This window comes from Tiliqua scincoides, chromosome 1 (assembly GCF_035046505.1).
Source record: "Tiliqua scincoides isolate rTilSci1 chromosome 1, rTilSci1.hap2, whole genome shotgun sequence".
NCBI lineage: Eukaryota > Metazoa > Chordata > Lepidosauria > Squamata > Scincidae > Tiliqua > Tiliqua scincoides.
The window spans coordinates 71,028,254-71,054,797 of NC_089821.1; the positions used below are offsets into that span (position 1 = coordinate 71,028,254).

At 45.8% G+C, this 26,544-nt stretch overlaps 1 protein-coding gene and 1 pseudogene across 3 annotated transcripts in view; one reads left to right on the plus strand and one right to left on the minus strand.

The window, feature by feature from the left end:
• PTPRN (protein tyrosine phosphatase receptor type N) overlaps positions 1-26,544 on the plus strand; it is a 45,098-nt gene that overhangs the window by 12,213 nt on the left and 6,341 nt on the right. For 2 of the 3 annotated variants that reach the window (XM_066611592.1, XM_066611590.1), the window contains 18 exons: positions 10,654-10,704; positions 12,774-12,887; positions 13,526-13,631; positions 14,014-14,197; positions 14,732-15,032; positions 15,168-15,284; positions 15,938-15,975; positions 16,397-16,722; positions 17,369-17,455; positions 18,103-18,182; positions 19,120-19,184; positions 19,883-20,095; positions 20,968-21,183; positions 21,875-22,022; positions 22,313-22,386; positions 23,678-23,755; positions 24,573-24,692; positions 25,432-25,598. In XM_066611592.1, the coding sequence (XP_066467689.1) occupies positions 10,654-10,704; positions 12,774-12,887; positions 13,526-13,631; positions 14,014-14,197; positions 14,732-15,032; positions 15,168-15,284; positions 15,938-15,975; positions 16,397-16,722; positions 17,369-17,455; positions 18,103-18,182; positions 19,120-19,184; positions 19,883-20,095; positions 20,968-21,183; positions 21,875-22,022; positions 22,313-22,386; positions 23,678-23,755; positions 24,573-24,692; positions 25,432-25,598 (2,485 nt within the window). The remainder of the gene's footprint in view (positions 1-10,653; positions 10,705-12,773; positions 12,888-13,525; positions 13,632-14,013; positions 14,198-14,731; positions 15,033-15,167; positions 15,285-15,937; positions 15,976-16,396; positions 16,723-17,368; positions 17,456-18,102; positions 18,183-19,119; positions 19,185-19,882; positions 20,096-20,967; positions 21,184-21,874; positions 22,023-22,312; positions 22,387-23,677; positions 23,756-24,572; positions 24,693-25,431; positions 25,599-26,544) is intronic. The other variant, XM_066611591.1, reaches the window with a different exon arrangement.
• On the minus strand, positions 19,526-19,642 carry LOC136638215 (5S ribosomal RNA; annotated as a pseudogene).

Genomic DNA, 26,544 nt, shown 5'->3' on the forward strand with positions numbered 1-26,544 from the left:
GGTGTTGTCCCATTCAACAAAGTGTTGTTGAGGCTTTCCAGAGCCACTGTTCTGGTAACCATTAGCTTCCTTCTTACTCGCTAAAAAAAAGTGAATTAGGGCCCAATCCCATCCAACTTTTCAGCACCAGTGCTGCCTCAATGCAGTCCTGAGGTAAGGGAACTGATGTTCCCATACCTTGAGGAGGCCTCTGTGACTGCCTTCCCATCACAGGAAGCAATGCATACCCCATTGGCACAGCAGCACCAGCACTGGAAAATTGGATAGGATTGGGCCCTTAGTTCTTTCATGTTCGGTGACAGAGGCTGTAGCCATGGCACCCCACCAGCAGAGAACATGAACCACCTTATTAAGGACATGTCAGGAATACTGCTGCAATGTCTGAACAGGAAACAACCTATTAGCTCTTTTTTTGTAAGCTAAAAAGAAGCTACTAATTAAGAACATAAGAAGAGCCCTGCTGGAGCAGGCCAAAGGCCTACCTAGTCCAGCTTTCTGTATCTCACAGTGGCCCACCAGATGCCTTAGGGAGCACACAAGACAACAGCACAACCTGTGTCCTGGTGCCCTCCCCTGCAATTAATTAAGGAACAATATAGGGAAAAGTAAGATTCCTATTAAGCGGGGCTGACTTTGGGAAAAAGTTGGTGGAAGTGAGTTCATAGAGATGGGCATTGACAGATTCTAATGGGAGAAATAGCATAAGTGTAATGTGGATCCACCATTTCGCCTTCTAGCTGATTATTAAAAAATCATGACTCACTCCTCTATGGCATTCCAATATGGATGTCAGCATTTGACAATTCTGTGGAAAAGCTGTAGGCGATGTTTCTGTATAAGACTTTTGGAGTCCCCCATTGTGTCTCCTGTGCATCTTTATATCTTGAAGTGGGTCAGCATAGACGGGAGGCCCTGACTTGGATTAGATTTTTAAAATTCTGGGTACGGATTTCTTTTTATTTGACTCAGGATACCCTACTTTCGGCGCTGTTCTCAGACTGGGTATTGCCCTTGGGTTTAGCCCTATTCATTAAGAAAAGAAGAACAGTAGGGCATTTAGAACCAGGCTTCTGCACATGGAGAGGTGAGCTCTTTACGAAGCGGCTCTCAAGACATGCTCTCCATTACATTTTCAGCTGCCTCTACACTTTGGTAAGAGGCCAGATTACTTGTATTTTTTTGATTACCTTCTAGATTCATGGGTGTTTACCAGGGCTAGATTCCACTGTCATACCTTCTAATATCAGATTTAGTAGTTTTAGCCCCAGAGTTGAGTGTGTGCATGTGGTCAGGGGCCTGCTGAATCATTGTAGCACATGCTGTTTTATTGTATCTGGTATCAGGATATTCACCTGCATTATTCGAACTCTTTTTTCTTCCTTCTTCCCATCTCGACTGGGCTGATAAGGATAAAATTCAATACATGCTGAGAGGAATTAATAAGGAGTTGACCAAGAGTGTAGTTTATTACATCCAACTTATCATGCAGAGACGTCGTAAGTGGCTGGAATCTATTTCTGAGACTTAGGATAGGGAAATAACCTAATCCTAACCAAGTCTTCTCAGAAGTAAGTCCTATTTTGTTCAATGGGGCTTACTCTCAGGAAAGTGTGGTTAGGATTGCAGCCTGAGTGGTGTTAATAATGTTTTTGTCAAAATTTTGCTATGTTTTGTTTTGTTATGTGCTAGTTATCACTGGTTTTGTGTATCTATCATGCCAATAAAGGTTTTGGATTAGATTGGATTGGACTTGCTCAAGGACCCTGGTGTGGATGCAACTTTGATTATGCTCTCAGTCTCTGGTAGCACCAATCTCTGGGCCCCAATCATAGATTGATTATATCCGTGTGACATGAGGTGAGGACTGATGTTTAGTACAGTAATTGGTTACACAGGCCAACACACATTTTGCTTCCTTAAACACAAATTCCTGGGTATATTTGGGGTGCTGATTCCAAAAATGGCATCCGTTTTGCCCTATCACGTTTAGTTTTGAAGACACGGCATAGCCTCTTTAGTGAATGGTTCAAGCAGCTTCCTCATGAGGAAGCCTACACCATGGCTTCCTCAAGAGGAAGCTGCTTGAACCATTCACTAAAGAGGCTATGCTGTGTCTTCAAAACTAGACGTGATAGGGCAAAACGGATGCCATTTTTGGAATCGGCACCCCAAATTCATATCAAGCCACCATAAAGTTTGGGAAAAACTTTTCTGACCCTCAGTTTTGTAGGCCTGTGTTATCTGCCTGCACCAAACAAAGCATCTAGTCTTATTTGACAGTTTACCTGGGTTTTTTGGGTGGGGGCTCTTTTTTATGAAATTCCATAAGACAATATTGGTTGACATTGAGCCTTTGTAATATTTTATTTATTTGGAGAGGAAAGCAGGATATAAATCATATAAATACATTTCTCTCGTTCTCCATCATTTTGGGGACATCTGTGGAAAAATCAAGGCTGCCTAATCCTACAGAAATCAACAAGCACACGCAACACATTAGTTACAAAATATGTTACTATTTGTACTGGCTGAATAGTATTAATATTATTGTATGTTTTATATGTATTTGGTCATTAATATTTTTATTTTGTGTGTTTCCAAATAAGAACATAAGAACAGCCCCACTGGATCAGGCCATAGGCCCATCTAGTCCAGCTTCCTGTATCTCACAGCGGCCCACCAAATGCCCCAGGGAGCACACCAGATAACAAGAGACCTCATCCTGGTGCCCTCCCTTGCAATCTGGCATTCTGACTTAACCCATTTCTAAAATCAGGAGGTTGCGCATAAACATCATGGCTTGTACCCCATAATGGATTTTTCCTCCAGAAACTTGTCCAATCCCCTTTTAAAGGCATCTAGGCTAGACGCCAGCACCACATCCTGTGGCAAGGAGTTCCACAGACCGACCACATGCTGAGTAAAGAAATATTTTCTTTTGTCTGTCCTAACCCGCCCAACACTCAATTTTAGTGGATGTCCCCTGATTCTGGTATTATGTGAGAGTGTAAAGAGCATCTCCCTATCCACTCTGTCCATCCCCTGCATAATTTTGTATGTCTCAATCAGGTCCCCCCTCAGGCGTCTCTTTTCTAGACTGAAGAGGCCCAAATGCCGTAGCCTTTCCTCATAAGGAAGGTGCCCCAGCCCTGTAATCATCTTAGTCGCTCTCTTTTGCACCTTTTCCATTTCCACTATGTCTTTTTTGAGATGCGGCGACCAGAACTGGACACAATACTCCAGGTGTGGCCTTACCATAGATTTGTACAACGGCATTATAATACTAGCCGTTTTGTTCTCAATACCCTTCCTAATGATCCCAAGCATAGAATTGGCCTTTTTCACTGCCGTCGCACATTGGGTCGACACTTTCATCGACCTGTCCACCACCACCCCAAGCTCTCTCTCCTGATCTGTCACAGACAGCTCAGAACGCATCAGCCTATATGTGAAGTTTTGATTTTTTGCCCCAATGTGCATGATTTTTCACTTACTGACATTGAAGCGCATCTGCCATTTTGCTGCCCATTCTGCCAGTCTGGAGAGATCCTTCTGGAGCTCCTCACAATCACTTCTGGTCTTCACCACTCGGAAAAGTTTGGTGTCATCTGCAAACTTAGCCACCTCACTGCTCAACCCTGTCTCCAGGTCATTTATGAAGAGGTTGAAAAGCACCGGTCCCAGGACAGATCCTTGGGGCACACCGCTTTTCACCTCTCTCCATCGTGAAAATTGCCCATTGACACCCACTTTCTGCTTCCTGGCGTCCAATCAGTTCTCAATCCATGAGAGGACCTGTCCTCTAATTCCCTGACTGTGGAGTTTTTTCAGTAGCCTTTGGTGAGGGACCGTGTCAAACGCCTTCTGAAAGTCCAGATATAAAATGTCCACGGGTTCTCCCACATCCACATGCCTGTTGACCTTTTCAAAGAATTCTATAAGGTTCGTGAGGCAAGACTTACCCTTGTAAGCAAGGGTTGTAAGTGTTGTAAGCAAGACTTGGGCACTCAGATGTTGCATGGGAAAGGCGGGATAGAAGTACTTTAAATAAATAAATTTTCCCAAACCGTTTGACTCGGCGTAGGCTACCCCTTAGTCAGTGTATAGTTGTGGCTTTGCAGAAATACTTCCTTCTGTCTGTTCTAATTCTCTCATCAGTCAATTTTAGTGGATGATCCTGGTTCTGGTGGTGTTTGAGAGGGAAGCTCTTCCCTCTGTCCACCTCATGCATAATTTTTAATGTCTCAATCATGTCCTCCCTCAGATGCCTCCATTCTAGACTGAACAGCCCCTAATGTTGTAGCCTTTCCTTGTAAGGGAGATGCTGCATCGGCCTTCTCCAAACGGCCCAATGACATGTGTCCTTTTGACTCTACTTGGCAAAGCTGCTGACAGGATATCTGCATTTAGCATGGTGTTCTACTGGCTGGTTCTGAAGATGGGCCGAGAAAGAGATGCTCTGGGAGCTTCTAGCAGGTAGACAATGCTGAACTGATCTCTCTTCTTCTCACCTGACAGTTTAGATGTCCATTCAGTCTTGAATCCTTCTGCGAGAAGCTGAGGGTGCCAGCACACCAATTTGTAAAACTGGGCTGTGGAGCATTTAATTCACTGTTTGCTTAAATTCCATTGATTTCAATGGGATGTAACCCCACTTATGGCTCACTTGATCACTGCCACTATCCATCAACTGCCAAGCCAGTTTGTGTTCTGTGTCTGATCTCTGTTGCTGTAATTGGTGACTGTTTCGTTAATGTCTGTTCAGGGAAACTGATTTGTGAATGCTTGTTTAATAGTGGCAAAAGTCAGGTGAAAACACAACTGGATAGATCTATACCTGGGGGTGATAGTACTGGTCTTTTTGTTTTTCATTAAATTGCTTCAGTTTGAGCCAATGAGGTATTGAGAGGCACTCTCTGCATTTCAGTATCTCATTAGTGGTAACTGATAAAAGTAGCATGTGTTCCTACCTCTTAAAAATCTGTAAAAAAAATCTGAAACCTATCAGGGCCTAGCAATTTTCCATTTTTAAGGGTTTTAATTAGCTCAATTACTTCTTCCATTTTGATACACTGTTCTCTCCAAGGTGAGCATTTTAAGGGAACAAGGCTTCTTTTTGTGGTGGTGGTGGTGGTGGGGATAACAGAAAAGTCCTTATTTGGACAATTGCTGCGTTATTTGGAGTTTCTGAAGTGGTATATGTTTTTATTGTCCTGGTTAAAAAAAAATGTCAGAGAATGATCTGCCACTTTTATATCCTTTTTCATAATAGAGTTGTTTTGAATACTTTGTGTTTCCAACATCTAGTTAAAAGAAAAAATATTACTCAGTTCTAACTGTATATCAGTGGTATAACAGTGTTGGGCTGTTAGGGGCACTTACCCTGGCACAGCCTGATAGAGCTTGAAAAATGGGCATCAATGTTTTGTTTTACTTAGACTCGTTATGGGAAGATGTTTCTTTCCAGCCTTATAAAATTACAGTGTGTGTTCTGGAAGGACATAAATTGACTCTTTCTCTCCAGTTCATTAAGTGCAAAAGACCATTTTTTTCTACTTCCTGTATATGTTATCTTGTCCATATCTACAACATTTAGTACCTTGATGTGACTGTTTTGTAGTGGTCAGAGGTGTTGTGGCTTTCTAATACTGTGCCTGAATTAATTTTTGCAACAGTACAATCCTATGCATGGTTACTCAGAAGTTAATCCCTCTGTGTTAAGTGGGACTTGCTCTTAAGTGTGCATAGATTTCACTTACAGTGAACCCTCAATTTAATGGACAAATGGGGGGAAGGGGAGTCAATGCCAGAAGTCCATTAAATCCAAATACATTGAAGTCAGTGGAGACTTGCATGCACAAAACGTATGAGGCTAGTTTTTAATGAAGCAGAAAATGTCTGCTGTTGCCAGAGTCTGTTAAATCCAGATCCATTAGTTCAAGGATTTACTGTAGTAATTTGGCTGCCCCTCCATTATTTTGTTTTTTCATTCATTCAGTTTATACCCCACTTTTCTCCCAAATGGGCACCCAAAGTTGCTATTCATCCAAATAGTCCAATATTGGCAAATTGAATGCTAACAACACTGGATACCATCTATGCAAAAGGAATTAAGAAATGTACAGCCCAATCCTAACCTGCACTGGAACAGCCAGGTTGCATGGCCTGTGCTGTATCCTAGCAGATTAGAAGCAGGAGAGGTCACCTCAGAGTAAGGGGATATTTTCCCCTTATCCTGTGCAACACCCCAACCTGCCCTGTGGAGATACTCAGACCTGTGCCAGCTATTTAGCTGGTGCAAATCCAAGCAGTCCGTGTGGGGCTGTCTGGGACAGGGAAGTGGTTAGGATACAGCGTGTACTGCCAATGCAGATCCCACCCTTCTTCCAAGCCCGATCTGCTTCCCATTCTGACCTCTCTGCACAGAAACATGCCCTCTTCACCCCAGAATGCTAGCTGCCTCAACTGGCACAGAGATGGGATATGATACTGATAGGCAATTAGACATCTCTTTTGGTAAATTGGTGGCTAGCGTAGTTACTGAGCCATTGGGGAACAATCATGTTGTTGGCAACCTTCAGTCTCGAAAGACTATGGTATCGCACTCTGAATGGTCGTTCTGGAACAGCGTCTAGTGTGGCTGAAAAGGCCGATTCAGGAGTGACAATCCCTTCCACATTGGGAGCAAGTGTAGTCTGTCCCTGGTCTGTCTCCCTGGCTATGGGCCTTCCTTCTTTGCCTCTTAGCCTCAGACTGTTGGCCAAGTGTCTCTTCAAACTGGGAAAGGCCATGCTGCACAGCCTGCCTCCAAGCGGGCCGCTCAGAGGCCAGGGTTTCCCACCTGTTGAGGTCCACTCCTAAGGCCTTTAGATCCCTCTTGCAGATGTCCTTGTATCGCAGCTGTGGTCTACCTGTAGGGGGCTTTCCTTGCACGAGTTCTCCATAGAGGAGATCCTTTGGGATCCGCCCATCATCCATTCTCACAACATGACAGAGCCAATGCAGGCATCTCTGTTTCAGCAGTGCATACATGCTAGGGATTCCAGCACGTTCCAGGACTGTGTTGTTTGGAACAGTGACCATGCTGCAATTAGTTTCACCATGCATGTCGGGGGAAGAGTGTCAAAAAAATCTAATACAAAAAACGTTGACTTCCGAAGAGCGAACTTCCCTCAGATGAGGAGGCTAGTTAGGAAGAAGTTGAAAGGAAAGGTAAAGAGGGTTCAATCTCTCCAGAGTATGTGGAAGCTGTTTAAAATAGCAGTAATAGAAACCCAGCAGAAGTGTGTACCGCAACGGAAAAAGGGCTCAATTAAGTCCAGGAGGGTGCCCACATGGCTGACAGGCCAAATTAGAGGGGCTATAAAGGGCAAGGAAGCTTCCTTCCTAAATTGAAGTCTTGCCCTAATGAGGAGAATAAAAAGGAACATAAACAGTGGCAAAAGAAATGTAAGAAGGTGATATGGGAGGCCAAGAGAGACTATGAGTAACACATGGACAGCAACTTTAAGGGGAATAGTAAAAGCTTCTTCAAATATGTTAGAAGCAGGAAACCCACCAGAAAAGCAGTTGGCCCTCTGGATGTTGAGGGAGGGAAAGGGGAGATAAAAGGAGACTTAGAGATGAGAAATTAAATGAGTTCTTTGCATCTGTCTTCATGGCAGAAGACCTCAGGCAGATACCGCTGCCCGATCGGCCCCTCCTGACCAAGGAGTTAAGTCAGATAGAGGTTAAAAGAGAAGATGTTTCAGACCTCATTGATAAATTAAAGATCAGTAAGTCACCAGGCTCTGATGGTATCCACCCAAGAGTTATTAAGGAATCGAAGAATGAAGTTGCTGATCTCTTGACTAAAATATGCAACTTGTCCCTTGAAACGGCCACTGTGCCAGAAGATTGGAGGATAGCAAATATCACACCAATCTTTAAAAAGGGAAGGAGAGGGGACCCAGATAATTATAGGCCAGTCAACCTAACGTCTGTTCCAGGTAAGATGGTGGAATGCCTCATCAAAGATAAAATCTTAATACACATAGACGAATAAGCCTTGCTGAGGGAGAATCAGCATGGCTTCTATAAGGGTAAGTCTTGCTTCACAAACCGTTTAGAATTCTTTGAAAAGGTCAACAGGCATGTGGATGCTGGAGAACCTGTGGTCATTATATATCTGGACTTTCAGAAGGTGTTTGACATAGTCCCTCACCAAAGGCTGCTGAGAAAACTCCACAGTCAGGGAATTAGAGGGCAGGTCATTTTCTGGATTAGGAACTGGTTGAGGTCCAGGAACCAGAGAGTGGGTGTCAATAGTGGAAATGCAAAAGAGAGCGACTAAAATGATTACTGGGCTGGGGCACCTTCCTTATGAGGAAAGGCTACAGCTTTTGTGCCAGCCTAGAAAAGAGGTGCCTGAGGGGCAGCATGATTGAGACATACAAAATTATGCAGGGGATGGACAGAGTGGATAGAGAGATGCTCTTTACCCTCTCACACAACACCAGAACCAGGGGACATCCACTAAAATTGAGTGTTGGGAGAGTTAGGACAGACAAAAGAAAATATTTCTTTACTCAGCATGTGGTTGGTCTGTGGAACTCCTTGCCACAGCATTTGGTGATGGTATCTGGCCTAGATGCCCAGATGCCTTCAAAAGGGAATTGGACAAGTTTCTGGAGGAAAAATCCATTACGGGTTACAAGCCATGATGTGTATGTGCAACCTCCTGATTTTAGAAATGGGCTACGTCAGAATGCCAGATGCAAGGGAGGGCACCAGGATACAGGTCTCTTATTGTCTTGTGTGCTCCCTGAGGCATTTGGTGGGCCACTGTGAGATACAGGAAGCTAGACTAGCCTATGGCCTGATCCAGCAGGGCTGTTCTTATTATCTTAACCTTCTAACGTTCTTTGAGAGTGTCAACAGGCATATGGATAGGCAATCCAGTTGACATCCAGTTCCTATCCAGTTGACTGGATAGGAAATCCAGTTGACATATTTGGACTTTAAAAAACTTTTAACAAAGGCCCTCTCCAAAGGCTTTTGCATGAATTTAGCAGTTCCGGAACTTAGCAGTTCTAAGAGCACAGTTCCTTATGTGGATTGGTGACTGGTTAAAGAACAGGAAACTGGCAGTAAGAATAAATGGGTAATTCTCATAGTGGAGGAAAGTTAGAAGTACCGTAGAGATCCATCTCCTATGGATCTCTCTTGGGACCAATGTTTTGTTTTTCCCCCCATTTGTTCATAAATTACCTGCCATTAGGGTAAACAGCAAAATGGCCAAGTTTGCAGATGATACCAGATCACAGTAGATTGTGAAAAGTTCCAAATGATCACTCCAGACTGGGTGATGAGCAACCTAATGGCAAGTGCAGGTTCAGTGTAAATATGTGTCATGGCAAGAAAATCCCATTCTCGACTCAGTTGATGGAATCTGAGCTTTCAGTCACAAACCAGGAAAGATCTTGAGTGCTGGACAGCTCAGTGAAAATGTGGACCCAATGTGCAGTAGAAGTGAAGAAAGCAAATTCAAAGCAAGGGATTATTAGGAAAAGGACTACTAGTATTACAATGTCCCTATGTAAATCAGTAGTGTGGCTACTTTTGGAATACTGTGTCCAATTCTAATCCAATTCTGCACCTCAAAAAGGATATTGTAGAGCTGGAGAAGGTGCAAAAGAGGGCAAGCGAAATGATCAGAGGGCTGCAACACTTCCTTTTTGTGTAAGACTGCATCATTTGGGACTTTTTAGCTTGGGCAAAGAGGGACATGTCTGAGTCCTGTACGTGGTGTAGACAAGAGTGGAAGGAAAGAAACCTTTCTTTATGTCAGAATGCCAGATGCAAGGGAGGGCACCAGAATGAGGTCTCTTGTTATCTGGTGTGCTCCCTGGGGCATTTGGTGGGCCGCTGTGAGATACAGGAAGCTGGACTAGATGGGCCTATGGCCTGATCCAGTGTGGCTGTTCTTATGTTCTCTTATAATACTAGAACCGGGAATTATTCATTGAAACTGTTTGGTAGATGATTCAGGGGGGATAAAAGAAAGTTTCAGACAGTGCAAAATTCATTAGTGGAGTTTGTTGCCACAGAATATGGTAATAGCTGCTAGTTTGGATGGTTGGTTTAAAAGGGTTATTGGACAAACTCATGGAGGAAAAGGTGTTGACTAGTCATGATATCCGTGTGCTACCTTCAAGTTCTGTAGCAGTAAGCCTCTGGACACCAGTTCCACAAGGGCAATGGAGGGAAAGGAATGGGGCAGGGGGGGGGGCTTCCCAGAGGCAGCTGGTGGGTCACCCTGGGAAAGAGAATATGGAACTAGATGAGCCTTTGACCTGACCTAGCCGGAGTTTTCTTATTGCAGTTGGCAGGTCAGTGTTGAGTGTAACAGGTATCATTTGCTTAGTGACTTGTGATGCTTGAGTTCAAAGAGTTAATACATAAGGAAACCCCAATCATAAGCAAAAGAAATTGGCACAAATGCTTGACATTCCCAATGTTTAAATATAAGGCATATTCTCAGACCTGTGCTGCTTACAGTTTTATCTTGATAGGCAGTTGGTTTTTTAGCCCTTTCAGAAGGAATAGTACTCCACTTGGATAATCTCTTCCATGAATTGCCTGATCTGTCCTGAATTCTTTTCTGTTTTCCAGGGTGTCTGTTTGACAGGAGACTATGCTCCCAAGAGGAAGTCTGTGTGCCAGGTAAATTCACAGAGGGGGATGGGTGGGAGTGGCTATTCAGTCTTCAGACAGAGGAAAAGCATCTCTTGCTTTTTGCTAGGCAGTGAAGGAAGCTGTCTCTTCTCACCCCATTTACGTAAAATATACTTTCTTCATTGAGAAACCCATACAATGAATACACTTCCTTTCAGTCTGGCCTTTGCCTTTGAAGTAATCCTTAGTGCTGAAATTAACTTTGCAGGTTAATCACAACTATAGTTGTGGTCCTTGGGAATGGGCAACAAGTGTCTTAAGGTGAGTGCTCCGTTTCAAGGCTCCTTCCAGCCTGTAACAGGAGCTGTTATGCTGTTTAGAGTGGGGAGAAGATTTCAGGAGAGAGGGGAAGAAAAAGTGGCATCTCTTCTTTTTTCTTTCCCACCACCCCTGTAACTTTCCCATCCTGTTTTGTATAGTGCTATGAGTCTTGCATCTGTTATGTAGTGTGTGGCATATGGAGAAGGCTTCCTGAAACCTGAAATAAAGCAGTGGTTCCCAAACTGTGAACAGTGGAAATCAGCCCAGGGAGCCATGGAATCCTCATGAAAAACCCACCACTGTATACAATGTATAGGGTTAGGGTTGGAGGTCTGGTCTAGAGGGTAGAGCCTCCGTCTGCCTGAAGATAACATCCACAAGGTCGCCAGTTCGAGGCCATCGGCACCGTGCGACCTTGAAGCAGCTGACAAGCTGAAGCCGAGCTATTCCATCTGCTCTGAGCGGGGAGGATGGAGGCCAGAATGTGAAGCCAGATCAGAATGAAACACCTGAATGTAGTGGTTCTTGAAAGACAGAACCTTCTTTCAATTGTAGAAATCCCTATTTAATAAGGGATTTAAATAAGCCTGCCTATGTAAACCGCCTTGAATAAAGTCTTGAATAAAGACGAAGAAAGGTGGTATATAAATACCTGTTATTATTATTTGTTATTATTATAGGTGTTTAGCCCTAATGGGGAGCCACTGCCAAAGGCCCAGTAAGTCAAGGGAACCACAGGTCGAAAAAGTTTGGGAACCACTGCCATAAAGCACGGGGTGATAGTTTTTACTTTCATGTCATGTTGTGTATGCCCCCTTCTAAGGTACTATAAGCTGTTCAGGGGATCAGGTAGACCTAGTTTCTCTACACTATACCTCGGCTGGTATCTTCAACATTCTGTGGCTCAGCTGCCCTCAATATTGCCTAGGCCGTTCTTGGGCCATTTTGGTGGTGTTCTAGCATTTTCTTCCAGTTTATAAGCTTGTGCATTACTGCATAACTGAGGAGTATCCTGAGACTGCGGAATACATGATCTTGCATTTGGGTGGCCTGTTTTGCTTCCAAACGGACAGGCACACGTCCACCCAAGAGAAAATGGGGTGGGTGTGTGTGTGTGATAATCATAATAATAGTCCAGGGATACAGGTGAGGCAGAGGAAAGAAATGATGGCTCGCTTACTCATCCAAAATTACTTCCCTGTCTTCAACCCACACACCTGCCTTAGGAGGGCACAGAACTTGTTGGAATCATTTTTTTTTTTAGTATAGATTTGTCTTGTGTTAAGAGGTCCTCCTAGACCAGGGGTGCTCACACTTTTTTAGCTCAAGAGCTACTTTGAAACCCAGGAAGGCCCAGAGATCTACCAGAGTTTTTTTTACAATGTTCACGCCATCATAACATATAACATTTATGTGTACAATGTATGTTGGTGTACCTTGAGCCCCACTGAGTATAACAGGACTTACTCCTGAGTAGACATGCCTAGGATTAGGCTGTGAGGCTGCAATCCTAGCCACACTTACCTGGGAGTAAGCCCCATTGAGTACAATGGGCCTTACTCCCGGCGTTTCCTCCCAGAGGCACCTGAAGGAGGGGGGTTGGCACTCCGCGATCTACTCATTTTGCCTCGCGATCTACCGGTAGATCGCGATCCACCTATTGAGCACCCCTGTCCTAGACTGTGTACCAGCCTGCTAATTACCATCCAGCTTTCCTGGTAAAACTTCAATCTGTGCCCCCTCCCTTTGCCACCATGGGTTGTAAGATGGCCCACCTTGTGGTCTTGTTCTTGCAGATGGCTTGTTTGGCCAGTGCCAAGAAAGTGTGCTGCAAGACCAGCCCTACTTCCAGGTCACAGAACCTGTGCTCCAGCGTCTTCAGGATGTTCTCCGGCATCTTATGGCACAAGGTGAGTGTCTGCCACTCAGAAGGAATGACTAGGAGACAAGAAAGTGCGTCACTTCTGCAAAAAACAAGCATTGAGCATTGAGAGAGCCCTTTATCCCTGCCTGTTCCTTTGGCAGCAGGCTTTCTTAAACTGTGGGTCAGGACCTAGTTGGTGGGTCATGACCTAATGTCCAGTGGGTTCTGGTTTGGGTCCTCTCATCTGCCCTTGTATCTAGTTGGCTCCAAATTGGAGCCCTCCTGACTGAATTGGAGGCTGCACCAAGTCTTCACAGGCCTCCAGAAGCAGCGGCCTCCTAAAGGCCTCCTAAACCAGACTTTAGCAGGCCTCCTAAAGTCACTTCTGGTTTATTTCTGAGTTGGTGAAAGTGACTGCCGATTGCTTTCAGAAGCCTATGGAGGCCTTCTGAGGCCTCTAGAGGCCTGGTGTCAGAGAAGGAGGTGTGTCACAGTGCCCTTTGCTGCAGAACTGTTAGGTTGCAGTGGAGGGAAGTTTGAGAGTCCCTACTTGGCAGTATTTCCTGGGAACCTTTTCTGATCCAGATGCATTGCTAAATAGGCACGTCCTTCAGTGCTGGATTCAGCCCTTGGTTTTTGCCTTCTCGTAGCCATTGACTGATTTGTTTCTCCATCTTATGGCAGGTTTGTCATGGCAGGATGGCCTCACCCAGTATGTGATCTCCCGAGAGATGGAACGTATCCCCAGACTTCACCTTTCGCCATCGTGGGAGTCCATAGCTGAGGACAGGTAGGGGTCAAGTGTTTTGTAAACATCTGAATTCTCACTGGGGAGCTACCATTTGACTTTTAACCAGTGTCTGCTGACCAGGTCTGTCAGAATTGGAATGACCTGTTGGACTGTCAAGGAACTCCTTTAACTTCAAAATAGCGATTTTAAGAAGGGTTGCAAGCATACTATGAGGTGTGGCCTGTGCTCCTCTTAGCTAGGAGAGTCAGATTTGTACACATTCAAGGAAAAGGAAGCTATTGCAGATGGGTTGTAGTTGCAGCCGAGTAACCAGTTGGGATGAGGTGTTAGAATGCAAGTGGGATATCAGAGAAATGGGACTTCTTGTTACCAAGCAGTATACAGCAACCAAATATACTGCCGTGGACTGTTGTCTTTGCAGGTTCCCACCCATCCATCTGACTCCCAGAAGATCCTCTTTGCCACCTGAGTCTGCTTCTCTCTCTGTGGTTCACCAGCCCCCTGTTCCTCCAGCACTCCTGCAGCGGTACCTTGAGCTGCTGTTGGCCTCTCAGCCTGAGATAGGTTATAAGGAAGTGCTCCTGTCCTCTGACCCTCACCACCAGGTGTGTCTTCAGCAAGGTGGCAGACCAAGTGCTTCACTGCAGAGATCCACCTAATAAATGGACTCAACTATAGAAAGCATTTGTTTTAAATAATGTATTTTAAATAGCATTATTGAGTTATCATTTTGGAAATAGGTATGTGAAGATACAGGAATTTTTCTATCAAAACGTATGAAGCTGGCTTATGTGGACTCAGACAGTACTGTCTGTTGCAACTGAGATTTCAATACTTTTAACAGTTAAAAGTAGCAACTAGGGTTCTTTTGCATGTAAGGCATGAACTATGTCACTGAGCTATGGCTCCTCCAGCAAAGAGTCTAATAAAGAGTCACCGTATTTCATATTTTAACACATTAAATCAAATTTTAATTGGCATTTTGAAATTAAAACTCTTTATTCTCAAGCCTTTGAGGTGCAATTTTAATTTTGGATTTAAATTTTTCACGTTCACCCTGAGGAACCCAGTTGCACCGCACTCTGTGATTTGCCTGTGCTGAGCAGTCAAAGATGGACTTTTCTGTGCTTCTCTTTCAGTTCAGTTTCCCAGACAGCTCCTTCCGGGACAACTCCAATGCTCATAATCCTGAGCCTCCCATTCTCCCGGACCGAACAGCTGCTTCCAAAGCCCTGTTTGGTGCCAGTAGTGCCCCTTCCTATAGGGGGCAGCAAGGACTGGATGGAGGGCAGCTTTTCCAAGACCTAGGAGCCCTTTATCTGGCACAGGAGCAGACAGGTAAATCTAGCGCTAAACAGAAGCAGGATTCCGGGACAAATGATCTCCTTCAGGACTTTGGTGACATCTCTGAAAACAGGGAATCCTGGACACCCCTGACAGGTAAGACTTCGCTGACCTGCATGGCAACATGGGGATCCTCAAGCACCTTATAGCTGATTATCTCCATATGGAAGTCCTGGTGACTGTTGGAATACAGTAGTGAAACCTTCATCTCTTCCACCTCTCTACTCACAGATAGAGCTGTACAGAAACTGGCAGTAGTGCTTGCCAGCAATGGGATCAAACTACAGGACCTCAGTCCCCAGCAGATTAGCTCCCTTATGGGCCTGATCCAGCTTCTCCAAAGTCAAAGTAAGCATAACAAGAGAGTGTAAGACCATTCAGGAGAAGGGGCTTGGACAGATGGGACAGCTGTAACTGGAGGAGAGGGAAAGAAGGAAGGGCTGTGTCTGGGAAGAGGATGGCACAGCTGCTGGGCTATGTCTTCACTCATGAGGGATGGGCTGTCTTTTGTCCTCCTTGTGCACACATAATCCAGGCTCAGTAGGAGCTTGTGATCAAGTCAGAACCTGTTTTTCTCTATCTGTGCTGAGCCCAGGAGCCTGCAAAGCAGTGATAAAAAAGGAGCATGTGTCTGAGCTTGTGCAGAGTGGTTTTTCCATACTGTTTTATAACTGCATATACCCCCTCTGCATATCTAGGAATCCTGAGTAGAGTTTACAGAGCATATAAAAGAGCCTTATCCGGAGTCAGAGTGAACTGGTCCATCTAGTTCTGCATTGTCTCCACTGATGGGCAGCTGCTCTTCAGCGTTGCATCCAGGAGACTTACCCAGTCCTACCTGGAAATGTTGTGGATTGAACCTGGGGCCTTCTGCATGCAAAGCATCTGCTCAACCCTTGTGTAGCAACCCCAGATAGATAGGCTGACTTGCAGACAGGTTTGCATTCCAAGATCTCTCATCTTAAAAATTAAGCACTTCCCTTATCTAATTCTCTCTCCAGCAGATGTGCTTGGACCACAGACCCTGGAGTCTAAGCGGGTAAGCGTACCTTCTCCTAGGCCCACGGGGACAGTTTATTTGGCCAGCACCCTAAGCCCCCATTGAAATACTATTGAAAATGTACCATTGAAAATGTTGAAATACTTTTCTACCAGTTGGGAAGTGGACAAGCTAATGTCTTCTCTGAGGAGCAGACTCAGCCCAATTTGCTTGATTAGTTCCAGCCTATAGTCCGTTTCTAGACAGCAGCTTGTAGTAGGGAGAAAGAAGGAGTGGTGACCGTCACACATAAGGGCTGATTGCAGAGCCCAAGGCTGAAAGGCTGAAAGTTTGACATTCAGAGGAATTTGCAGAGATGGTTGGAGGATGTGACTGCAGTGGTAGCAGGTGGTTGCTAGCTGGAAGTGAGGGGTCCTGGTGTTGCTGCTTGCAAGTGAATCATACAGCTGTTTCTCCTCAGGTGACGGAAGCTGAAATGCAACATGGGGAGGAACTGGAGCCACCCCCACTCCCCTCTCAAGGAAGCTATGTTAGTGCTGTACCCACAGAAGGGCAGATACAGGCACAGGGGGAGACCCTTGGCTCCTCCAAGGCCAAAGCAGCAACAACGGCTTTCCCAAAGCAACCTGAGCTCTTGTACCCTGGTGAGGAAGACACAACTGATCCCAAAGGTCTGGTGGTTTTGAAGAAGAGCTATGCAGCATCAGGAGTACCTGGCCAGGATGAGGAGAGGACAAAGTCGATGCTGGCTGCCGAGGAATACGGCTACATTGTCACTGACCAGAAGTGAGAGGGGTGCATGTGGCATGGGGGAACCAAGGAGGGACCAAGAAAATACAGGAAAGGCCATTGGAGGAAGATATTGAAGGAAATATCTGACAGCTGAGAATAGCATGGTTCAATTCACCTTGTTTGTGCCAAAGCAGGAATTTCAAACAGATGGTTTAGTATTAAAATATCATAAGAAAATACATATAAATGTACTTGCATAGAATAATGAATGCATCTAGGAGATGGGAAAAGCCAAAAATGTATGAATAGGTTATGTGAAATGGGGAGGGATAATATAATGCAGGTAGGGTCTGGACGCCAAGTGGAGGTGTTATGATGAAAGTAAGGCTTGGGTTAGGGGGAATGTTCCCCCTTCTGCCATTCCCCCCCAGTTCTGTGTTTTCCTGCTGTGGTACTTGAGAGTCTGCACTGAACTCCCTCTCCAAACATGGTTAATATCTTGGATGGACTCTTGTGACCCCAACTGTGATTGTTCCAATTGCTCAGGCATTTCAGGGCTGGGTGGCAGGAAGCTGTGGTTGTTCACTAGGTGTACACTTGTGTGAGTGTGTGGGGCTTCTGCCTGTTCTGTGCTACCCCTTGTATCTCCCACAATTCTTTCCCTTTGGCTTATGAGCTGTACTTTCTCCCCCACCTGTAGACAGCTGGGTCTTGCTGCTGGAATCCGGCTCCTGGAGATGCTTGCTGAGCATGTACACCTGTCTACAGCCAGCTTCATCAACATCAGGTGAGTGCAGGGGCTTACCTTCCCAGGTTTCAGTCCATAGGGCATGGGGGGGGGGGTGTGGTGTTGTCTCTGATGCCTGAAGATGGGAAGGAGCCTGATGAAACAGAATGCAGAGAATGTTGGTTGCTAGGGGCGTGTACTGAAAAGGATGCTTTTCTCATGAGTGAGAAAGAAGTCTTCAGGATTTCCCAGTGCCTACTGAGTAGCTTGTGTCTCTTAAGTTCACAGTGGTGTTTGCTGTGATCGCTTTGGAAGCTGTTCATTCAGCTGTTACCTTGACTAAGCCATTTTTATTGATATGGGGATTGTGGGGAATTGTAGGACATCCTTGCTACAATTCTTTCTTTCTTTCTCAGCAAATTTGGACCTGGGTCCAGTTTCTTTGCTTCTTAGTTAGTTTGTGTGTGGCTTCTTACCCTGAGACAAAGCACAGGTGATCTTTAGTTTCGCCTAACTTCAACTTCTGATTAGCAGGATATCTTGACTGTGTAAAACTTTGTGTTTTACTTTGTGTCAAAAACATTACCTCTCTGGGGCTATAGTCATACTTGGTAACCAGCAGGCGTGGGCAGAGAAGGGCATCTGCTGGGGAAATGGCAACATGTGGTGAAGTAGGACCTTGTAACATCAGTCTTCTGCCCCTGCAGTATTGTGGGCCCAGCTGTTACCTTCCGCATCCGTCAAAACCACCAAAACTTGTCACTGGGTGATGTGGCCAACAGGGCTGGTAAGTTGACTGGAGGTTGCAATATACAATAAGCTTTCTGGTTACAAACATATCTCTCCTCACCCTGGATTTTGCAGAGGACCAGAATAGATGGGGGGGGGGGGTGCTCTAGAATGTTAAACTTATTTCTAACTTGGGAACACCCCTTCCTCTCCTGCCTCTCCTTTGCACAGCTGCCACCCATCTCCCTGTTAATCTGCATGATCAGCTTCCCCATTGCCTGTCACTTGCACTTGAGGGAGCAAAATGTTTTCAATGACGGTAGCCACCTTTATATTTTTTTCACTCCATAGTAAAGAAGTTAAATGTGCTGTATCACATTGATTCAGAGATAGTGGATAGGCATGCTATCGCCTTGGCTGGTCAAAAGCTCTTGCTTTCGCAGCAGCCATCTGCTTTCACCTTTTAAAAACCATCACTCCACATTGCTGTAGGCTGGGAATAGGATTCGTCTGTCTAGATCAGGGGTGCTCAATAGGTGGCTCGCGATCTACCGGTAGATCGCGAGGCAAAATGAGTAGATCACGGAGCCCTGTCTCTCCAAACTGTTAATATGTCAGTTTCGTCTAGTGACTAGATGAAACTGACATATTTAGCTGACACTAAAATGGCAAAATGAGCAGGAGCCCTGTCTCTCCAAACTGTTAATATGTCAGTTTCATCTAGTGACTAGACAAAACTGACATATTTAGCTGACACGTGTGCTTCCTGAAGCATCTGGTGGGCCACTGTGGGGCACAGGAAGCTGGACTTGGTGGGCCTCCTCTGGCCTGGTCCAGCAGGGGCTCCATACATCAAAGGGGGTGTCTGTCAGATGCTTCCTTCCCCCCTGGTAGATCTCCAGGCCTTGCTGGGTTTCAAAGTAGCTCTCGAGCCAAAAAAGTGTGAGCACCCCTGGTCTAGATCTATTTTTTTCTGCTCTCTCTTTCCCGTCTAGCACTGGTGAAACCAAAGCTGGAGTCTGAAGTGGGCGTAAAGATTGTCCAGATGGGCATAGGGCAGGTAAGGCTAGACGTGGATCCTGGGCTTGTGATGTTATTTGAGCCTTGACAGTGATTGGCCAGTGGGTGGGGGCAGAGCATTCTGAGTTATTAGCCAGACACTGCTGAACCCCTCATTCTACTTCCATCATGCAATGCCCTGCCAAGGTAGGAAGAGGTGTTCTGGCTGTGGGGTGAATAAACTAGGTCGTGAACATCCAGTGGGGCTCTTGGTTTAGCAGTGGGGCAGGGCAGAGCACAGGGAAATTTTCCTCTGGGGAGCAGCAGTAGTTTTGATCTAGTACCATGCTGCAAGGTGATTGGTGATTGGCAACCTTCAGTCTCGAAAGACTATGGTATATAAGCCTACAGCACCAGGTATTCCCAGGTGGTCTCCCATCCAAGTACTAACCAGGCCTGACCCTGCTTAGCTTCCAAGATCAGACAAGATCGGGTATGTGCAGGGTAACAGTTGCAAGGATGATGCAGTAATTACCAGAGACATTGCATAAGAGGGTCAGGACTGGCGTCTGCCAGAAATTCACTAGATTAATGCCCTCTTTCGTTAATATGCATCCTATACAAGCCCCTTCTTCTCCCACTTAAAATTCACTCATTCTGCTGCCTGTCTCCCCACAGCGTATTGAGGGGGTGACGTATCCACACCCCACACACTTTGGTGACACTTTTCGTTCGGTGCTGCTGCCTGTCTCCCCACAGCGCACTGAGGCGACGACGTATCCACACCCCACACACTTTGGTGACACTTTTCGTTCGGTGCTGCTCACCTTTGTGTTACTGGCCTGTGTAGCTGGCATTGTCATTGCTGCTGCGGTGGTCTTCATTCTGCGTCAGCATGCCAAACAACGCGAGAAGGAGCGGCTGGCAGGGTTGGGGCCTGAGGGAGCAGCTGACAGCACCTTTGAGTACCAGGTACTGGGAGTGGCGCAGGGTGGGCTGCTGTTGCTGAGGATACTAGGAACAGGCATGTGCACTTGAGTCCCATGCAAGGAATCATGAATCTCACAGAACTGGGCAGCTGAGGACAGAGAGAGCCACATAGCTTCAAAGATTTGGCCTTGAGGAAGGATGTTGTTTTGCTCTCTCCAAACCTTCCTTCCTTCATTTATTTATATCCCTTCTTTCCTATCCCAACAGAAATGACCAAGGCTGCTTACACAATCCATACTAAAATATACAGTACAATGTACTGCAATATGAAATGTACTGCAAATTTCCTTACTGCATAGAGCACTTCATTGTTCTTCCAGTACTATTGAGACTGCTGCAGCCCTCTAAAAAACCCAAAGTTCTGTCAATTATTTTTGAAGAATCGAGTGTAGACCTTCTCCCCTGCAAGACTTGACTTCCAGTCTTTGTTGGCTTGAACAGCTCATTCAGAGACTTTCCATTCCTCCTCATAATGAATTTAGCAGAAGAAACTGCTTTATACTGTCAGAATCTATCTAGCTTGGTATGGTCTATGCTGATTGTCCGTGGCTTTCCAGGGTTGTGGGCAGGAGTCTTTTCCAGCCTTGCCTGAAGATCTTGCCAGGAATTAAACCTGGGACCTTCTGCATGTAAAACGGGTACTGTACCACTGAGCTGCAGCCCCTCCCCTATCTCCAAATTAAAGAATCCTGACCACATTCCTACTGTTGGTGTGAGCTTAGGGTTTGGGGTTTATTTGGCAGTTTTGCTTCTAGAAACTTGGGCCTGGTGATCACCCTGCAAGGGCTGCCTTTTCTATATCAATTCTTTGAGGGAAATGTACAATCATTGTTGCAGCTGTGTCTGCCCCACAGGATCTATGCCGGCAGCACATGGCTGCCAAGTCATTATTTGGCCGTGCAGAAACCCCACCAGCCCCTGCTCTGGCTGAGAATTCCCGTGTCAGCAGTGTTTCTTCTCAGTTCAGCGATGCACCCCAGGCCAGCCCCAGCTCCCATAGCAGCACACCATCCTGGTGTGAAGAGCCTGTGCAATCAAACATGGACATCTCCACTGGACACATGATTCTGGTAAGACATGGCTGTACCCTGTGTATGTAGGCTGTACCCTGTGTAGAGGAGGAGAGAGAGGCTTATCAAGGTGCAAGCTTGCCAGATACAGCTTTCCAATAACTACAGATGCTACGTAGACCTACAAGTAGAACTGTGATTTATTTTTCATTTATAAAGAAATAAAAACACATAACACCCCTCTCTGAACTTCTCATTTTTGTAAAAAAAACAAAACAAAAAAACACCCTGAAATCTGTGGGAAAAATTAAACTATTTTCTAACACTATTACATATTGATCACTGTAGGTGGTTGGGCTGGACTGGGAGTGGGGGGGTGCATAGGTAATGACTGTGGCTGCCAGCTCTATCACCTACCTAGTACACTTTTAAAGCTATTACAGTTTATTAAAATGTGCCCTTGGAAGAAAAACACATAACATCACTTCCTATACTTTTCCTGCTTGGGGGAGGAAAATGAAATCTGCGGAAAAATAGAACGCTTAAGAACATCTCCACCTGTAACTCTTCTGTTTAAGGAATGTCAAATTAGTAGATGTAGTGGTGTGAGTGCTCCCATCCCGCCTCATGGCCTTCTTAAGATCAGCCAGCATTTCTTCAGCCAATAGGTATCATTAGTCTCTTCGAGTCATGTATAGACACCCACACACTTTCATACGCGATGTGGTAATTGTGTTTTTGCTTCCTGCAGTCATACATGGAGGACCACCTACGCAATCGTGATCGATTAGCCAAGGAGTGGCAAGCACTGTGTGCATATCAGGCTGAACCAAATGCCTGTGATGCTGCCCAGCGTGAAGCAAACATCAAGAAAAACCGAAACCCAGGTTATGTGCCCTGTGAGTGCATGCCAGCCACTGTGCACATACAGCATAGGCCAAGGTTTCTGACTGGCACTTCTGTTGCCGGGACTGAAATCTTCTATGAGGCAGGTGGAGGCTGTGCTTATCCATGGCCTAGGAATGGATCTGTGTGACCAATACCTCTTTCTTTGGGGTTTTGGTGGGTGAAGGCTCTCCAAGAATTCAGACACCAACAGAGGGCTGGAAGACACCTCCTCCCACCCTAAGTATTTACCTGCTCCAGTGAGGCTTGTTGTGTTGGCTCATTTTCCTTCTGCTTTTTCCAGATGACCATGCACGCATCAAACTGAAAGCAGAAAGTAACCCATCCCGGAGTGATTTCATCAATGCCAGCCCCATTGTGAGTGACAGGCAGGCAGATTCACACCCTTGACTCATGACTGCATTCTTGAATCCATCTTTCTGCATCTATTTCCCTTCCCCATTTTGTGTGTGTGTGTGTGTGTGTGTGAGAGAGAGAGAGAGAGAGAGAGAGAGAGAGAGAGAGGTCACTTCTTTGTAGCCCTCTCCTAACCCCAGCATCCATAGCACATTTGTAAATGATGTCCCTGAACCCACCCGCTCCACTGCCTCTCTCATTGTGGCATTTGCACTAGGCCCGTCATAAACAAACGAAAGGCCAGCCCACCATCCTCAGTCACAGATTCCTCAGTTCAATTCCACAAGATTATTTCTCTAAATGTGTTCTCCAACTGCTGCTAAAGTGGGTGAAAGAGCCAGGCCTCTCTAGATGCTGTCTCTCACCTGCCTTCCAGAATCAGGTACACTTTCACACCCTTGGCGTGAAGTCTTGCACTTCCCCATATTGGAATTAGACTACTTCTGTTCTAATAACCTACAGTTTTTCCATTCAAACTGAGTGCATAAACTTGCCTTTTGTTTTTGGAGGAAGTTTTATGCCTCTCCCTTTCTACCTTCTGTCAGATGTAAGTATATCTGTGAACTAGCCTTTTGTATTAGTAAGGGTAGGAATAGCAGTCCTGCAGAGCAATAGACAGTATTGCTGGAGCAGACATGCTTTGATTTTTCTTTGTTCCCCAATGACTTCTTGTTGAATCTCCTCCCAGTCGGCTGTATTTGAGAGGCTGGCTTGATTGCCTGCTTTGGATTGCTGAGCATAGGCAATGACCATTCATAGGAGTGGGTTGTTTAGGGTACAGCCTAGTCTTGGTAGCTTCAGACATTGGTGTACCAGCTCAAGCTAGAATGATCTTCATGGGTAAATTAAAAAGCAAACTCCAAAAATCTAACAGATCCCAAGCAGGCCCTTATCTGGTACCCCTTGAGTCTGTACTCTGACCCCCAGGTGTGCTCATAAGCTCATAAGCACCCCCAGAAAGCATCATAAGAATATAAGAACAGCCCCACTGGATCAGGCCATAGGCCCATCTAGTCCAGCTTCCTGTATCTCACAGCGGCCCACCAAATGCCCCAGGGAGCACACCAGATAACAAGAGACCTCATCCTGGTGCCCTCCCTTGCATCTGGCATTCTGACATAACCCATTTCTAAAATCAGGAGGTTGCGCATACACATCATGGCTTATACCCCATAATGGATTTTTCCTCCAGAAACTTGCCCAATCCCTTTTTAAAGGCGTCTAGGCTAGAGCATCTGCTCTTTTACTGCAGATTGACCATGATCCACGGATGCCAGCTTACATTGCCACACAAGGGCCGTTATCCCATACCATTGCTGACTTCTGGCAGGTAAGGCAACCCTGACATATGAGCAGTGGGGTTAAGAGCATTTTAGCAAATGAGGGCCATACTTCTGCAGTGCTTGAGGCTGACTCTGCCTCTTTGGGCAGATGGTGATCCCTAAGAAGAGGTGGAGGCAACCAGTAAGTTGTCTTAAAGCCCTCCCTTTCTAGGACATGGGCAGGGTTGTGTGTATTCCATACTGGGAAATAGCCAAGACTGGGAATAAATTGTGTAGATTGTGCAGCTTTGCTACTATTGACTTCTTTCAGATAGTTTGCTTGCCTTTTGGCATGATTGATCCTGCTTGTGCTAGCCATAGGTGGGAAGAAGAGGGGCAAATTGCTAAAAAGAACACTGAAACCTAACCACAGAAAGTCCTGCTTAACTTCTCCCATTTCTGGAGATTTCATTAGATTTATGCCTGTACTTTTCCAAGCCCTACCTTTGCAACCATAAAGGATTTAAACTCATGGTGTGTTTGAATGAATGGAAGCTGGGGTTTTCAGTAGGCTAAATTCTTTGGTTCCATGATGTGGCTCTGGATGCAAGAAATACACCCAGCCCTGGAACAGATTTTAAGACCAGTCTAGAGAAGAAGAGAAATGGAGCTGAGTCTGAATGAAAAGACATGCAACTTCTTGCCACCTGGTGCTAGATGGTTTGGTTTTCATCTTGACCTTACCCTACTGCCCAACTAGATACACTCTCTCCCCACAACTAGCCCTGTCCACTTGATGTGGATTTTGCTTTCTCCCAGACATGAGGAGGATGTGTGCCCTTCTGGGGCTGGAAACTGTGATGAAGTCTGTTTGCTTGTGCATAGATGGCGTGGGAGAATGGCTGCACTGTCATTGTAATGTTGAGCCCGCTAGTGGAGGATGGTGTCAAGCAGTGTGACCGCTACTGGCCTGATGAGGGCTCTTCACTCTACCACATCTATGAGGTGAGCTTGCTTGTTGACACAGGTATCTTAGGAGAACCATCTTTAAATTCTCTACAGCCTCTGATTTACTAGTCTCAAGGGGTTGGATTGTAGGGAAGTGAAAAAGTCAATCCTTTAGGAGATCTAGGGCTCCTGATTCACCTATCTTTAAGGTGGGACATGGATGGCCAGCTGACTTCTCACGGATTGCATCTGGCCCTCAAAGTAACAATGGTGCCCTTATTTTTTATCCCCAGCTAAGAGGAAGTTGCTTTTCTGTGATGCATCGCAGAGGACATAACTGGGGGGCTGCAGGTGGGTGTGCTGATCAGTCCAGCTTGCATATCTGCATCATCTGTGCATAGGAACCAGCTGTTTTGGAGCATGTAGATTAAGGCTGCAATCCTATCCACACTTTCCTGGGAGTAAGCCCTATTGAACTCAATGGAACTTACTTCTGAGTAGACATGCATAGAATTGGGCTGCCAATGCTGAAACTGTGGGGAAAATTCATGCAGTCCACCTTGACCACAAAAGATGTGCCATTCATGTGCAGCTCCCCATTGAGTGGAAACAGATCACAGAAATGCATTACCCATGAAGTTGATTCCTCTTCCTGAAGCATTCCCTTCACTGCTTATGGGTAGCTAGCATCCCTTGCCCCTTCTTTGGAATTATATGGAGATGGAAGGGGCTTGATACATGAAAGATGGAAGCTGGCAATGGGTGTCTCCTCCTACCTCCTGGTGTCTCTTTACAGGTGAACCTGGTCTCAGAGCATATTTGGTGTGAGGATTTCCTGGTGCGCAGCTTCTATCTGAAGAATGTGCAGTCCCAGGAGACACGGACTCTGACGCAGTTTCACTTCCTCAGCTGGCCGGCAGAGGGCATTCCCACCACAACAAGGCCTCTTCTTGATTTCCGCAGGTGAGGAATATCGCCGCTGCCCCCCTCCCCAGCTAGGATAAGATGCCTGGGTCAGGCTCTGCCATGTGGTTTTTTGGCAGGAGAGGAAAGCAATTAAGGTCAGAGTTTGTGTGGCTGAATAGGTGCTATTCCAGGCTTCAAACCCTGCATGGCAACTCCATCCTGTGACAAAACCTAGCCAGAGAAAAGTCCCCTGGGGCAATAATATGAGTCCAGAGCAAGGCAGGCAACCTGGAATGAAGAGCTCCAACAAGCCTGCTCTTCTGACACACAGGAATGGATCCTAGCGTGAAACCACTTGAAACATCTTGTATGTTGGAGGAAGTGCCCAGGGAGAGAAGCTGTGTCCTTTTTCTAATGAGTGTCTCACCTGCTCAGAGGGGGTGCCACAGGCATGGCCCAGTTACATTTGATGAGAATACAAGCAGTAATAACCTGCCCTAATGAACTGTAGCTCTTATTTGCTCATGCCCCACCCCCAGCTTTGCAATGCAAGTGCTCCTTTTCTTTCAAAGGCCCTGTTTTACTTGCATTTCCAAGGCTGTCAGGCAGTTGTCAAGGCCTCTTGAGCAGCTGTTCACACCTCCAGAGCTATTAACATCACTGAAAGAAGCCTCAGAGATTGGAATGGAGTGCATTGCATTGAAGCTCACTGTATGGTTTTCTTTTAACTGTCAGCAGGTGGGGTAATGGCTTTCACTGTGTTGTAAGGAATGCTCCTTGTAATGAGTGGGACAGCAATTCTGCTGGTAGTCCCTGTAATGGTTGGAAAATATGATGCCCTTGGGAATTTTTCTCTGTGATTTAGTCCAGCTGTGGCTATAAGCATGCTTGCCAAGGGTCAGAGCAATTGTGGGAGGGGGCAACATCCTCTGTTTCATGCTGAGTGCAGGGTGGATGGAGGTGGGAACCCTTGGCATTCAGTTGAAGGATTAGCCTTGGAGAA